The sequence below is a fragment of the Mastigoproctus giganteus genome, chromosome 1 (genome assembly GCF_048544385.1).
Source record: "Mastigoproctus giganteus isolate SK-2022 chromosome 1, ASM4854438v1, whole genome shotgun sequence".
NCBI lineage: Eukaryota > Metazoa > Arthropoda > Arachnida > Uropygi > Thelyphonidae > Mastigoproctus > Mastigoproctus giganteus.
The window spans coordinates 211,874,522-211,891,404 of NC_143575.1; the positions used below are offsets into that span (position 1 = coordinate 211,874,522).

Consider the following 16,883-nt stretch of genomic DNA (forward strand, 5'->3'; position numbering starts at 1 on the left):
CAAGGTACTACATATGGGTGGCAGTAATCTCAGAAGTACTGCTACCCATATCCAGAATACCAACTATTTGGTACCATATTCTGGGTAGTGGAGAATACAAACTATTAGAGAGGATGGATGGATGATATAGTTATTTTATTTTATTATTTTTTTTTTCTGGCTGATGCTGTATAAGCTTGCTTTCTTGCATCATTTGCCACTACTAATATTAATACTAAAAAATCTGCTTGAATATTTGAATTGCTTACCAATTTTCCTCACTTCGCACAAAATTTGAGATCTGATTGCTTATTTTTATGGCATCAAGAAAAATGTGCCAATTCTTAAATACAACAGAAGTCCAGTGATCAAAAATGCACAGGACTCTATGAGTTCTAATTAAGAGAATATTCTGGTTTAAATTGGTAGTACAAATTAGATATGATATATACATGTGAGTACATACAATACAATGCAATAGAATAAAAATAAACTCAATGCAGAGAAACATAGGGCACATGAGTACATTTAGTCTTTTAAGAATTAAAAATCTTAATTTAAAATTTAATAAAAATCTTAGTTTAGGATTTTTAATTAATTTTTTTAATTAAAATTAAGAATCTTAATATGAAGTCCTTTATAATTAAAGGAAAAGCAGAATCTGTGTAAGAATGGAAACCTGTCAAAGACAGAAATCTCAAAATCATACTGCATAATGATGCTGATGCTCTCAATAAAGTCCCTCTCTGTATGGCAGAACATGCAAGATGTGGATGGAAAGTAAGATCTCTTGTACCCCTTGTATCAAAAAAGTAGAATTTGAATCTGTGAAAGGTGGGAAAATAAATTTTGAACCTACAGAAATGGTTTCAAGTTGTTTACCAATCACACGCCATAATGGTGCCTCCGTAGCCAGGTGGGCAGGAGCAGCAGTGCGTTGCACAGGCTTCTTGATTAGACCAGGGTTCGAGCCCATGACCACCAAATACAGAGGATGCAGAAAGGTCAGGGAATGACCACCGCATATCCCCGGAGCAATATGGCCTTAGTTGCTAATGCTCCTAAAAAAAAAACCAAATAACAAAATAATAACACACCATAATTGCCAAAAAAAATCTTTTGTTTGGAAGACCTTTCATACCAACCAGTAAGTCTGGGAAAACCAGGAATAATGCTTGAGCAAGAGGGAGTGAAAAAGCAATTGACAACACTTTGAGTTGTACCCTTACATCAGCTACTACCATCCCAAAACTCAGAAATTCTGCATTCTTTTATACTTTATGATGCATATGCTTTTAATCTCTTCTGGGAAAAGACTTTCACACAGAGGGGTTTTGCTGCAGGATTTCTGTGTTTGTTGAATTGTTTTCAGTTCAGCAGCAGTTCTGCAACCACTAGACAATGGAATTATACAGAATGTAAAACTGAATTATAGGATATTGATGATTCGGCATCTTACTGCAAACATGGATGACTAAGATAGTATCAGACTTGACATAAAAATTGATGTGTTAGATGCAATTACATTTTTAGGCTGTTCAGTGAAGTGAATAAAAGATGTGTAAGGAAGTGTTTCCTAAACTTTGGCTTCATTTTTGATGATATGATGCCATTGGTTGTGAAAAAGTTGTTTATACTAATAACGATTACAGTGAAATCCAAAATTTGATTGAAGAGATGTACGAAGATGAAGTAAGCATTGCAAATGCAGAAAGTTCTGTAAACATCGATGAAAATGTTTTCGCAGCAAATGATGAAATTGACATAAAAATGCTATAGAATCTCAAACTAATGACAATTTGAGAAATTCAGAAGATGAATAGTGGGAAGATTTTGAAGAAATGGAAGCACTAACTCCATCACAGGTTGTAGATTATATTAATGATTTAAAATATTATGCTAAAATGAATGGCAAAAATGATTCTTATGAAAAGGTGTTTGAGTTAGGGATCTCTTTTAACCATATGAAGAAATCCTAGAAAAAAACAAAGCAATTGCTATAGGACAGTTTTTTCAAATAAGTTCTGTTGAAGTTTTGCATTTTTTTTTTTTTTTTGTATTACATTCTGCATTTTTAGCTGTTTAGCACAGTTCAATCATATGTATCAGTTCTTTTTTTTTTTTTTAGGAAAATTATTTAATTCTAAAAAATTAAATAATTTTTTACTGTATTTATTTTTCATATTATGTAGCATAAAATGTTATGGTATTGTTGCTTTTCCTTCTCCTGAGGCCCATGGAAATATCCATGTTCTACTTAAAATCTATTAATATGTATAATAAATCCATGTCCACTGTGTCAATCTGAAACCTTCTTAAGCCAGAAAAATAGCCCAGTTCCTTGTAATTCCTCCACTGGCAGGTTTTACTGTACTTTAAAATACCTTGAAATCATCAATGGAACTAAAAGATTTCAAAATGATAGATATAACATTAAATATTTCTATGGGCCTGACAGAACTGCTTTGAAAGATCAGGATCAGTTTAAGCAGCACCATTACTAACATACCATAACCGAGACAACTGAATATTATATTCCTTCATATCTGCCCCAGTTAGTATCACAAATACCAATTTGTTTGTCAATGCTAACAAACTCTTATATTTTGTGGCTATTATTTGCTGAAATTTTAAAAATACAGTAATTCTATTAAAACAAATAATTATTTTTAAATGTTTAATATAAAATTCTCATAAACACAAGCAATGGCAGAATATGGTTCTTTTATTTTGACAATTGTTGTATGCCTCTCCAGAAATGCCAACTACCTGGTGGGAAATTTTTGCACTTTTCTGCCAGTTCCCAATTCTCTTATTGCATATTCATGAGAATACCATTCATGAAATAAGAGGGGACTTCTACTGTTTTGGTAATACAGGACAGATATCATATTTTTACTGATAAAATAACTCAAATCACCTTATATTAGCTGAATGATATAATCAGTTTCAGTAGTTTATGGTCAATACTACTATGACAATATTCATTACTTTATTATCACAACCAGTACAACAAATGCAAAGCTTATTTTGACCTGACTTACTTCATTCCACTGGTGGGTCTTTTCAATCTCTCTTTCCTGTCTTATTTCTACAAGAGCTTCTTCTAATGATAAAATCAAGTGTTCTTGATCAGAAACTACTTTTCTCATTTGTTTTATTCCAGAATCTTGTTCAGCATAATGCTAAAAATAATTAATATATATCATTTTAGTTATATTATTTTCAATGTAAATAAATAAAAATAATAATTATTATTTTTATTTATTTACATTGAAAATTCATCTACACAGCAATTATTGTGTATATTTACAAAACAGTATATTTCAAGAAACGTATAATATAATTTAAAAAACAAAAAAAAAAATTCAAGTTATTTAACTATATACCTTTAAGGTTCTTTCAAATTTCAGTGCCTCTGTACTGAGCTGAAACTGCACTGCAGAAACTTCCTGCTCTTTAGTAACCTTTGTAAGAATTAATTCTTTTCTTGTTTGCTCAATTTCAGTCTCTAGCTGAACAATAAGCATGGAGCTTGCGCTTAAGTTCTTCTCCAAATCTTTAATTCTGCTTTCTAATGAAGAATTTTTCAATTCACTAGCTCTCAGTTTATTGTTGAATGCATCTCTTTCTTTGCGAAATATGTACTCTGCTCTCTTCCTGAAATTTTTATAAATCAAAAATTATCCTTTCTTTATAACTGAACTAATTTTATTATTAAAAATTTTAAGAGCAATAAAAAGGTTGATTTAATTTACAGAAAAAAAAAAGAAGAAAATCTCTATTTATTTATTTGAAGCGGGCCATGACAAAGAAAAATATATTCATTTACAACTGACAGCTCCCAATTCCCTGAGCAAACATACACGTTTTCTGCACTTTAAATTCACAATCTTGCGAGGTGTGGCTATCCAACACGTTTGGTCAACCCACCACGACATTGACCCACACCGCAATGTCGTGATTGTAGATAGGTCCTGCCACTACCAATGACACACCTGGTTGGAGTCGTTGAACATCACATTCTCTAATACCTCGGTCAACAGGAGCAGTGAATGTCACTGCTCCTGTTAACATCCACTGCACCCTATCATCGAAGCAACCATTTTGATGAATGACAAATGTTGGCAACGCCACATGCATCACAGCCACAGGCTTCAACATTCAACAATTAATCACGTAGTTCATGTACATGATTGGCAGTACACGCCCTCATGTTCCACTCTTAACTGTCAGTTTGACTGAGGAAGGTTAACAAATTAACCGAAAGCTTTTGTATGTATCTAATTTAATATACGTATGTGTTTTTTCCTATTATTAAACTTGTCATAATTTATTCTGTCTCCATTTCGCTTTGTGTCCGCAGTAATACAATATTAATAATGAATCCAGAGCGCACAGGCCTCTTTAATCACATTCGAACTGTTCTTGGCCAACAAACATACAACATACCCGAGGGGATCACATCTGGTAAGTATGGGCTTGGAAAACCGAGGGTCCTGAGCTGGATATCATCATTCTTCTCTTTCTTGCTTTCTTGGTGATTCCCTTCTACTTCTGACTCTCTCTCTCTCTCTCTCTCTCAGGGTAACACAGAAATTTTTTTTTTGGCTGGTGCAGCATAAGCCTCAGGCTTCCTTGCTCCATATGGCTAATAATAATAGTCGTGAAACTGCAAAAGAATTTCATTTTTATAGCCCGTAGTAAACCACATCTCAGATTTGCTCAAAGGTGCAAATCAAACAAAGTCATCCTGAAAGGATTTCTCTACAAACCTCCATTTCCTAACGAATGAATGTATGCGACGTGCCTGTCAAAACTTCAGCTACAAGACCCTGAACATTTGGATTGGCTGCATTCATCAAGACCAGAGAAAGTAACACTCTTGATCTGGTTATCAGCAGTGATCATTCGTGTATTAAGAATGTGCAGATAAAGGAACCACTAGGTGGAAGTGATCACAGTGTACTGATGTGGGATTTACTTAAAGATTTAATTACCATCAGGAGTAAAGGAAAGGGTATTTGCTTCCGTAAAGGTGAGTACAGTGGTCTCCGACAGTTTTTAAATTCTGTACAGTGGGATCAACTGACGATGTTACCAACAGTAAAGTCTAAGTGGGAAGCATTCAAGGAATTAGTTGTGGATGGTACTAAAAGTTTCATACCTATTAAGAAATATTGTTCAAGGTTTAGGCCGAAATGGTTATCAAATGAACTAATGAGACTCGTGACAGAGAAGAAAAATGCATGGGATGCATATAAATTATCAAGCGACCCAGAAGCCTATGGCAGATATAAGCTAGTCTGTAATCAGGTCACAAAGGAGGTTAGACAGGCAAAGGCAGATTACAAGAAATCCTTGGCAAAAGATGCTAAGAAAAACAGCAAGGATTTCTTTACTTATATAAACTCTAAAAGGAAGGGGATGAATCTGATTGGTCTACTTGACATCAATGGTTCGACTGTTGATGATCCTGCTCAGATAGCAAACAAACTGAATGAGTATTTTGCATCTACATTCACACATGAGGAATTATTAAGGTTTGAAAATGACAGAAGGTTATCAAATTGTAGCAGGATACTTAATGATTTTGTAATAACTGAAAGCAAAGTGGAGAAGAAATTGTTGAAGTTAAACATAAGAAAAGCGCCTGGGGTGGATGGGATCTATCCAGTTATATTAAAGGAGGCGGCAAAGCAACTAAGCAAACCCTTAGCCATAATTATGAGAGCATCCTTGGACTCAGGGGAAGTTCCCACGGACTGGAGATGTGCAAATGTATCCCCAATTCACAAAGGGGGATCGAAGGGTGACACGAGTAATTACAGACCATTTAGTTTAACTTCTGTTCCGGGTAAAATAATGGAGTCACTGGTTAAGGATGCATTGCAGGATCATCTAGACAAGACTGCAGCAATAATTCAGACACAGCATGGGTTTGTTAAGGGAAAGTCTTGTCTGACAAATTTGATAGGATATTATTATGTGGTTTCAAAGGAACTGGATGCAAAAAATAATTTTGATATCATATATTTGGATTTCAGGAAAGCTTTTGACACTGTTGCGCATGGAAGACTATTGTACAAATTGGAGCAGAATGGTATTAAGGGTAAGTTGCTATAATGGATAAAAGGATGGTTAAGTGGGAGAAGACAGAGGGTGGTAATCAATGGGTGCTGCTCTTCGTGGACTAATGTTATTAGTGGAGTCCCACAGGGTTCGGTGTTAGGTCCACTGTTGTTTTGTATATTTATCAATGACATTGATGAAGGTAATCAGGCTTAATGTCGAAGTTTGCAGATGATATAAAGGGTGGCAGGGTTGTTAATGACAGTAATGGCAGTGTGCTACTGCAACAGGATCTAGATAATTTGGGCAGATGGGCTAAGAAGTGGCAACTGAAGTTTAACCTTGACAAATGCAAAGTACTGCATATGGGTAGAAGTAACCCCAGAGAAACGTACCAACTGTGTGGTACTACACTTAAGGTGGTAGAAAATGAAAAAGACCTGGGAGTAATTGTGCAGTCAGATATGAAGCTTTCTGAGCAATGCAGACAGGCTGCCAGGGCAGGTCATGGGGTTTTGTCAATGATATATAGGAATTTTGCTAGCAGGAAAAAGGAGGTGATTGTCCCTCTGTATAAGGCAATGGTCAGGCCACGCCTTGGGTACTGCGTACAGGTCTGGAGGCCTCATTTTAGGAAGGATGTAGATTTGCTTGAGCATGTACATAGAAGGGCAACAAGATTGTTGAGGGGAATGAAGGGATCCTCTTACCAAGAGAGGCTTAAGTTCTGCAAATTGCAGTGGCTGGAGACTAGGCACCTGTGCAGGATCTGATTGAGATGTACAAGGGCTTGAATGGGTTGAGCATGCTGAATTCTGATGGGATCCTTCCACTTGTTCAGATTACGAACCTAAGGGGGCATAAATTCAAATTAAGAAAAGACAGATGTAGAATAGATGTGCGGAAATTTGCCTTTAGCCAGTGGGTGGTTAATTGCTGGAACAAACTTCCATCTGTCATTGTGGAAGTTGACAGGTTAAATAAATTTAAGGAGGAACTGGACAGGCATTTGGAGGGAATGGTGTGATTTTTTTTTTTTGGCTGATGCTGCATAAGCTTATACACTTGATTTCTTGCATCACATGCCACTACTACTACTACTACTACTACTTACAAAATGCTTCAACAAGTAAAGCAGCCCTGCTAGTCAAACTTAGAAGTTTAGTTCCTGATCCTGTTTACACCGATATAATCCATACCTTGTGCTACCAAGCAGTCTGAGAATCTGAACGCTACTGTACATGTCAAAAACGTAAGTTCGCTGTTTTCATTGGTGAGTCCCATGAATTTCGTCATCGGCATAATACCCCTTCCACAAGTTGCACACAATTTGTATTGAACTTATGCAAGAAACAGTTATCTACAGAACAAGTAGATCTGTTGACTCTGGGTATGAAATTTGTTGTTCTCCCAAGAAACCCACCAATCACTGATATTTCCTTAGGCATAGAAGCGTGTTTAACACGTTTCCCTGAAGAAGTGGCAAGCACAAAAACTGCAGCAATTTTGCATCATGCTCGCCCTGCTTCTTCCAATCTCAACCGCAAACAAATTTCTGTTCTTAAGGCATTGAAACAAGACTCATCCATTGTCATCCTATCGGCAGATAAAGGACATCAAACAGTCGTAATGAATCGTGCAGATTACGAGACAAAAACCCTGCTGCTCTTGCAGGACACTTCTGTTTACCAAACCTTAACCGTTCCTCTCATCAAAGCCTTGGAATGATGGGAGTCGAAAGTGAGCATCCTCTTCGGCAGTTGGTTTAAACAGAAGAAAATAACAGAATCCACACGTAATCACCTCCATGCTTCCGGCTGCCAGATTTCACAATTCCACGGACTACCGAAGGTTCACAAAGACCGTTAAGGTATACCGTTAAGACCCATTGTCTCCTGCTGTGGCTCACCGAGTTATGAATTAGTGAAGTTTGTCTTGGGGCTCCTTTCTCCCCTAGTAGGCAAGACCACCAACACCGTCTCCAACAGTAGTGAATTTATAGAATGGATCCAAACCCTATCCATCTTAGAAAATCAAATCATGGCATCATTTGATGTAGTGCCACTTTTCATCTCCATCCCAGTAGAACTTGCCATCACATGTGCAAAGCAACTCTTGGATAATGACCAAACCCTTGGCAGCAGGACCGAACTAACACCAAATGATATCTCCACTGCCCTCAGACTGTGCTTAACAGGTGGTGCAATTATGTTCAACGACTCCATTTACCAACAGGTGCACGGCACAGCCATGGGTTCCCCAGTTAGTTCAGTCACGGCAAATATCGCGATGGAAGAATTAGAGGGTCATGCATTTACGAATGTACCAGATCCCATTACCTTTTGGTGTCGCTACGTGGATGATGTGTTTGTGGTTATCCCCAGAAATTCAGGTGACCGACTCTTAGACCACCTCAATTCTCTGTGGCCTTTCATAAGATTCGCCATCGCGCTAGAATCAGACAACATACCATACTTAGACACCCTTGTCCGACATGAGGGCATGTGCCTGAAGACAACTGTCTATCATAAACCAATGTGTGCTGGCCAATTTACCAACTTCCGGTCAGCACACGCACGTGTAGCCATCTTCTTGCCACTGCACGAACCATGCTAACTCGTGCCTGGACCCACTCTAGTTCTGTAGATGAGAGGCGCACCGAAATTGCTTCAGTCAAGGTGGATCTTGCAAGGTGTGGCTATCCCACCAATACCTTAACAGGCGTGACCTACAGACATATGGCCACGTAGCAACCAACAGGAACATCCAAGGTAATGACTCAACCGTGAGTACCTTTATCCCATACTACCTAAACCTATCACAACACAGGTTTCTAGGGTCCTAAAATCACATGGGATAAAATGCATACAACTCCCAGGCAGAAAGTTATGATCCCTCATCTCTAAAGTGAAAACACTGGTTCCCACCTTACTACAAAGTGGTCTAGTGTACTGCATCTCTTGCCGTGACTGCACTAGCTTCTACATTGGGGAAACTGGGAGACGGCTCGGAAAACGTCTTTCGGAACATGAAAGAGCAATCCGCTTAGCAGATATAGAACACTCGGCCATTGCTGAACATGTTTGGTCACCCCACCACGACACTGATCTACACCGCGATGTTGTGATTGTAAATAGGTCCCCCACTACCGACAACGTGCTTGGTTGGAGTCGTTGAACATCACATGCTCTAATACCTCGGTCAACAAGAGCAGTGGTTGTCATGTCCACCCTATCGTTGAAGCAACCATTTTGATGAACGACAAACGTTGGCAACATCCACATACATCACAGCCACAGGCTTCAACATCCAACAATTAATCATGCAGTTCATGTACATGACTGGCAGTACACGACCTCGTGTTCTACTCTTAACTGTCAGTTTGACTGAGGAAGGTTAACAAATTAACCGAAAGCTTTTGTATGTATCTAATTTAATATACGTATGTGTTTTTTCCTATTATTAAACTTGTCATCATTTATTCTGTCTCCATTTTGTTCTGTGTCCGCAGTAATCCAATATCAATGTAAAAGAATGGATGGACAACAAGTTTGTGTGGCTTACAAATTTTTTTTTTTTTTACATCTGCAGATTTTGGTTCACTTACATGACCATAAACGTTGGGGGGCAGTGTCAATAATACAAATACTGTTTGTAATTAAAGTAAGGCACTTTATATACATGAAATATGTTTGGTTTATTGCTGTGCTAGTATCATGAAAATGCAATAAGCTGCTAAACTAAAGGTTATATTTCTCAATCATCTGTACCTTTAGGTCAAACTTCTGGGGTTGAAATTAACTACAGTTAAACTGCCTGCACAGTACTATGTCAAGATATGAAGTGAGCATCCCCCAAATTTGGAAACAAATTCTGGAGGTATTGTAGGTATTACACTCTTAGTATTGAACCATGGGATGGACAGCTTTCAATTATTTTTCTAATCCATCAATAATTTCTATCTGCCTATCCAGTTCAAAATGGAAGTAGGAAAAAATCTCTTCTCTGCCTTTTTCAGACATTCCTTCAACCAGAGGACCAATGAAATCAACTTACCTATCTACGTAAAACCTACTACATAGGGATCAATCTCCATTTCTCCATCCACTCACTACACAACGTACACAGCTGTTCTTTATTCATTGTTACTCATAGCTGTTAGGTATGCTCCAGACAAAATCTCCAAAAAGAATTAAAAGTCATCAGAGAAACAGCCCAGAACAATGGATACCAAGCAGTGTCATCTCTAAGGTTATTGCAGGTCTGCAAAAAGATTCAATAATCTTTCAACCTAGAAAGGTCTAATGCACAGACCACCAAACTTTTATGCCTTGCCCCTTAAAATATTTCCTAAATTTCACATGACCCATCTTCCACAGCAAGTGCAAATAAATAGATTTGACAAAAATTTTAGCTATTAGTATACATACTTTTAGAAATTAAAAAAATAATCTCAAAGACTGAAATAAAATTTTTTTCGTACCTGGATTAGTGGGATGGTTTATCCATATTTCATTAAAAAACTGCTTCATAAAAACAACACACATCCCCCAAATAAACTAAGTGGTTTATACTACAGCTGATTAAGATCATTTAAGGATCATTTTAAAATGATATAATAAGGGCAGGCTGAGAGTCTTCTAGATGAGCAGAAAACCCACTACACTATTATTATGGGGGACTTCAATGCTAAGGTTGGAAAAAGGCAAAACAGCGCAGAAAAAGGAACTATAGGAAATTTTGGAATTGGTGAAAGAAATAAAAGAGGTGAAAGACTTGTGGAATTTGCAGAATCTCAAGGAATGTCAGTAATGAACACTTTTTTCAAGAAAAGGGTGAACAGAAAGTGGACATGGAAGAGTCCAAGTGGATTAACAACTAATGAAATCGACTTCATCCTCACTAACAGAAGATATATTGTGAATGATGTTACCGTCCTGAATAAGGTAAATGTTGGTAGTGATCACAGAATGGTAAGATGTACACTTGATATAGATGTAGGAAAGGAAAGGAAAAAACTGACTCGAGTAAATAATACAAAGGTCTTTGAAATAACAGAGCAGGAGAAAAAGCAGTATGTACTGGAACTTAAGAACAAGTTTTAGCTTCTGCAGACTGCTCAGGACCAAGATATCGACGAGGAATATTACAACTTTCTGAAAGTGATAAAGCCCAAAAAACTTATAGGGAAACAGAAATCCAAAGAAGAAAAAATTAGTCAAGAAACATTTGTCATGATGAACCAAAGACGACAAATGAAGAGCAAGAAAAACACTGACAGGGAGAAAATTGAGTATACTGAGTTATGCAAAGCCATTAGGAAGAGACTCAGAGAGGACATAAGAAGATTTAACACAAGATTGTTTGTTATTTGGTTTTTAGGAGCATTAGCAACTAAGGCCATATTGCTCCGTGAATATGCGGTGGTCATCACTTAGACCTTTCCGCATCCTCCGTATTTGGTGGTGACGGGCTCGAACCCCGGTCTAATCAAGAAGTGTGTGCTACGCACTGCTGCTCCTTCCCACCAGGCTACGAAGGCGCCTCATTTAACACAAGAAAAGTAGAACAAGCATTAAGGGAAAACAAAGGATTTAAATCAGCAGCCACGAGCAGTAATACAGAAAGACAAATGATACTGAAACTGAAGAATAGCGATGGTGTACTTATAAACAGCAGAGAAAGCATAATTCAAATAGCAGAAGACTACTATAGAGAATTATACAAGAAGCAAGGGAATGATGCCAGCAGTGGAAAAGATAGATTGCAAATTAGCAACACATACGACATACCCGATATTCTTCCTGATGAGGTAGAACATGCATTGAAGGAAATGAAGAATCAGAAAGCCCCGGGGGAAGATGAAGTTACTGTAGAGTTGTTAAAATTGGGAGGAAGAGACATAACACAAAAACTGGCAAGGCTCTTCACAAAGTGCATTAGAAAAGGTGTGATGCCTAAGCAGTGGAATAATGCAATCATAGTTTTGCTGCATAAGAAAGGAGATAAATCAGAAATTGGAAATTATAGACCAATTAGCTTGTTATCCCATATCTACAAGTTGTTCACAAGGGTCATTACTAACAGATTAGAAAGAATACTTGATGAGAATCAACCGAAAGAGCAAGCTGGCTTTAGGACAGGATTCTCAACTATGGATCACCTTCACGTAATATCACAGCTAATGGAGAAAGCAAATGAATATAAAACACCATTATGCCTGGCATTTGTGGATTATGAAAAGGCATTTGACTCCATACAGCATAAGGCAATGTTTCGGGCACTGGAAAGACAAGGCATAGATACTCCATATATTATGATTTTGAAGAAAGTATATGAGAGTGCTACATCCTTTATTATACTAGACAAAGACAGTAGCAAATTTAAAATTGAGAAAGGAGTTCGACAAGGAGACACAATATCTTCGAAGCTGTTTACTGCTGCCCTTGAGGAAGCTTTCAGAAGATTAGACTGGTCGCAGAAAGGAGTCAATGTGAACGGAGAGTACCTAAACCATTTACGATTTGCAGATGACATTGTGGTCATAAGCCACGATCCCAAAGAATTAGAGGAAAATCTTAATCAGTTATGCACAGTTAGTAAGGATTTTGGACTAAAGATGAATATGGCTAAAACAAAAGTAATGATGAACAAGTATGCCACGGAAAGGGAAATAATGATTGAAGGAGCAGTAATTGAAAAGGTGGAGTCATATACTTATCTGGGACAAGTTATTAGCTGTAATAATGATAAATGGCTGGAAGTCAAGAGAAGAATAAATTTTGGATGGATAGCATTCAGGAAATATAGTCACATACTGAAGAACAATATCCCAGTTTGTCTGAAACGTAAAATAATGAATCAATGTATACTCCCCACCATGACTTATGGAAGTGAAACTTGGGCACTCACCAAAAGAATGGAAGAGAAGCTAAGAACTACACAGCGAAGAATGGAAAGAATTATATTGGGAATCAGACTGTTAGATAAGAAGAGAAACACATGGATTAGGCAGCAAACTCAAGTAAAGGACATTCTTATCAAAACTAAAGAACTAAAATGGTCTTGGGCAGGACACATAGCTCGAAGACATGATGACAGGTGGAATAAGAAAATAACAGAATGGTACCCAAGAGGAGCTAGAAGAAAACCTGGAAGACAAAGGCGGAGATGGATAGATGAAATTCATGAGTTTTTGAGTAGTAAATGGATGGCCAGTGCTCAAAACAGAAGGAACTGGAAAGTTGCTGGAGAGGCCTTCATCCTGCAGTGGATTGAAAATGGCTGATGATGATGATGAAGGGCAGGCACTCATTCTGCATTAAACAAAAACAATTTAATGTGATTAGAGTTTATAAAAGAAGCTGCATTTCAAATATATAAAACCAGATGCATTTATGTTGGAACATTCTGCCATCTCTCCTCAGTGGAACTTATACATGATGGAAGAAATAAGTACAGGAACTATGTATGACGGGGGAAAAAAAACCACACACAAAATCACACAGAACGAATAAAAAGATCGCAAGGATATTACCCCCTCCTTCCAACAACTAAGACTCTCTAACAACACATCTTTTTGCTTTTCATTCTTCATCTTAGCAACAAAATAGCAAGGATGGACAGTCAACTAAAAGAAAAAACTGAAGCAACTTTTAAGTCCTCCTTTGGGTATCCCCCTCCCCCACAAGTTTACAAAATCAAATACTAATGTCACATGGCATACTTTAGTCCAGTGTTTATTTCCCAACCTGTGAGCTGCGTAACATATGAAAGGGGTAAGCATGTATACATATTATATTTAAAGAATATGCTATTAATATATTTGCAGAGGTGTAATAATTTTGTTGTCCATGGCCTCTACCTCAAATATAAAAATAGTTTGTGGTTTACATGTGAAGCATAAAAGTGATCTGTATCTGAAAAAGATTGATAAATATTTCATTACACAATCTTACAGGAAGGACTAACTGTGTATGTATATATACATGTGTTCGTCTCCGAGACATGAAGCAATCACAGAATCCATGAAACATCAGAGAAGTAAAACTTACATTTAAACACACAGTAATCATTATGTGTGCCTTTAATCTCTAGAATTAGCATTAGCAGTGGCAAATCATGTAAGAAAGCAAGCTCATACGGCATAAGCCAAAAAAAAAAAAAAAATAAGACCATTTCTTGCCCTGCACAGCACAATAATATAGTGTTGCAGGGGATATTAGCATCATTACCATTATCCATAGGTAGAACTCTAGATAATGATATTTGTCTCTAAGTAACTCAACCCTCACCTTTAATGGAAGCAAAGACCTCCTTGTGATCAAGATTGAACATGCTATAGCATACAATTTTTATTTCATTTCAACTACTGTGTTGAAATATAACTTTGCAACCCTACATTATGGCACTGTGCAGAACACAGTATATAATGTTGGGTTGCAGAGCCAGTAAAGCCAATTCTATGGGTTAAAGACACATGTAATGGTTTATGCATTTAAATGAAGGCTTTACTTTTCTACACCACTTGGCTATTAAATAAGCTGTTTTTGCAAGGAAGGCCCATGGTGTCTGTCCTATTGATGATTTATTAAACATTTGCTAGTAGAGATAAGGATATCATAATCCTAAAGATATCATTATATAAGGCTATTGTTAGACCACACTTGGAATACTGTGTTCAAGTATGTAGACCGCACCTAAAGAAAGACATTGAGCTTCTTGAAAGGGTCCAAAGACGTGTAACTCGCCTGGTGAGATTGGCAAAAGGGCTTCCATATGAGGAAAGACTTCGAATATGTGGGTTGCAGAGCTTGGAAACCAGGCACATTAGAGGAGACTTGATTGAGGTGTTTAAGGCTGTGAGAGGCATAAGTAAAATGAATGAGGGGGAAATTTTCACAGTTATAAATGATTCTAGAACTAGGGTCCATAAATTCAACTTACGGGGGGGGGATGTTTAGACTAGATTGCAGCAAGTTTTATTTAAGCCAGCGTTATAAATTAGTGGAATAAGTTACCTACATGGGTTTGTTTGTTTGTTTGTTATTTAGGAGCATTAGCAACTAAGGCCATTTTGCTCCAGGATATGCGGTAGTCATTCCCTGACCTTTCCGCATCCTCCGTATTTGGTGGTGACGGGCTCGAACCCCGGTTTAATCAAGAAGCGTGTGCTATGCACTGCTGCTCCTTCCCACCTGGCTACGGAGGCGCCACCTACATGGGTGGTAGAGGCTGACAGTCTGGGGAAATTCAAAGATCAGCTGGATAGTTATCTAAGGGAGGAGGGAAACACATAGATTGTCTATTTCCTTTTCATTTATTATTTATTAATTATTTATTTCATTTAATTTTTTATTAATATTATTTTAATTTTTTTTTTTTTTTTTTTTTTTTGGCTGGTGCAGCATAAGCCTTAGGCTTCCTTACACTATGTGGCCATTACTGATACTAAACAAAATAAACTGGACAAAATAATAAAGTTTTGCAATTTGGTATATGTTTCCTAACAGAGACCACTTGGCAACTGATGAGCTAGACCAGTAAGTGTCAAAAATAGCTATCTCAGCAGTATCTTAGATTTTACATATAAAACAGAATTGCCCTTTCTGGCAATGCTATGATTCAAAAAGATATTAGCAACTTTGGCAAAACTGTGGATAACTGTCTCTAATACATGAACAACAGACCAAGTGTTGGTCTGTTGTTCATGTATTAGATAACTGGTCAATAACTCAGCTTTCAGTCTTTAGTGGGAGCAACGATCTCCCTTAGCTGTATAGTATATGATTTTCATTTAACCTCGAAATAACTTATACACTTGGAGGAGACGAATTAAAGATGGTAGAAGACATGGATGGGGGAGCTATGACATAGGCATGAATTTCTCTGTAAGGAGGGAAAGGAGAGGCCTGCCAATGATTTATCAAACAACTGCTTTTAATGATATGGAGGTTATAATTGCACTGTATAAGAGGCCAGACCTAAAAAAGACCTCAAGATTCTTGAAAAGGTCCGATGATGGGAACATGTAAGATTAGCTAGATACTAGAACCAGGAGGCATAAATTCAAAACCATTCGAATAAGTTGCCTTAATGGGTAGTTGAGGCTGGTGGCCTAAATAAATTTGAAGGCCTTCTGAACTGGTACCTATGGGAAGAGAGGAAAAAGCCTGTGGTTTTCTTGCACTATGTGATCAATGCTAATATTAATAATAGAGCCCTTCACAATGCACCAGATGAAACAAGACTGTATTCTTTTGTAAATTATAAAAATATTAGCCAAACCCACTGATTCAACTTAAGCAATGTATTTATATATATAGGGCAGTGTATAGGGCATAGTGTATACACTGCCCTACCATTAATGTACGGACACCCTTCCATGCATGGGGAAACAGGTCCTATGCATGCAACACGTCACAGAACCTGCTATAAATATTCACACTGAGCTTCAAACAGACAATTGCAAAACTGGGCATGCAAGATGACATGTTCAACAGAATTAACAGACTTCCAACGTGGAATGATAGCAGGATGCCACATAAGCAAGTGTTCTGTACGAGACATTGCAGTCACTCTGGGGATCCCTAGGTCAATGGTTAGTGATGTCATATGCAAATGAAGAGGGACTGAATCTGCCAAAAAAATGGCCTGGTAAACCCCAAAAACTAACAGAATGGGACAAGAGAATTCTGAGAACTGTGCACAAAAATCATAATTTGCCATTGTCTCGAGTCACACAAACTCTCTGTGAGAGTATTGGGACTGTTTGTTTGTTATTTGGTTTTTAGGAGCATTAGCAACTAAGGCCATATTGCTCCGGGATATGC

The 16,883-nt window shown here is 37.5% G+C and overlaps 1 protein-coding gene across 3 annotated transcripts in view; it reads right to left on the reverse strand.

Annotated features, from left to right (window-relative positions):
• LOC150091497 (uncharacterized) overlaps positions 1 to 16,883 on the reverse strand; it is a 321,972-nt gene that overhangs the window by 94,333 nt on the left and 210,756 nt on the right. For 2 of the 3 annotated variants that reach the window (XM_090375972.1, XM_090375955.1), the window contains exons 10-11: positions 3,369 to 3,639; positions 3,024 to 3,164 (exon numbers count right to left, since the gene is read on the reverse strand). In XM_090375972.1, coding sequence (XP_090232098.1) covers positions 3,024 to 3,164; positions 3,369 to 3,639 — 412 coding nt within the window. The remainder of the gene's footprint in view (positions 1 to 3,023; positions 3,165 to 3,368; positions 3,640 to 16,883) is intronic. The other variant, XM_090375964.1, reaches the window with a different exon arrangement.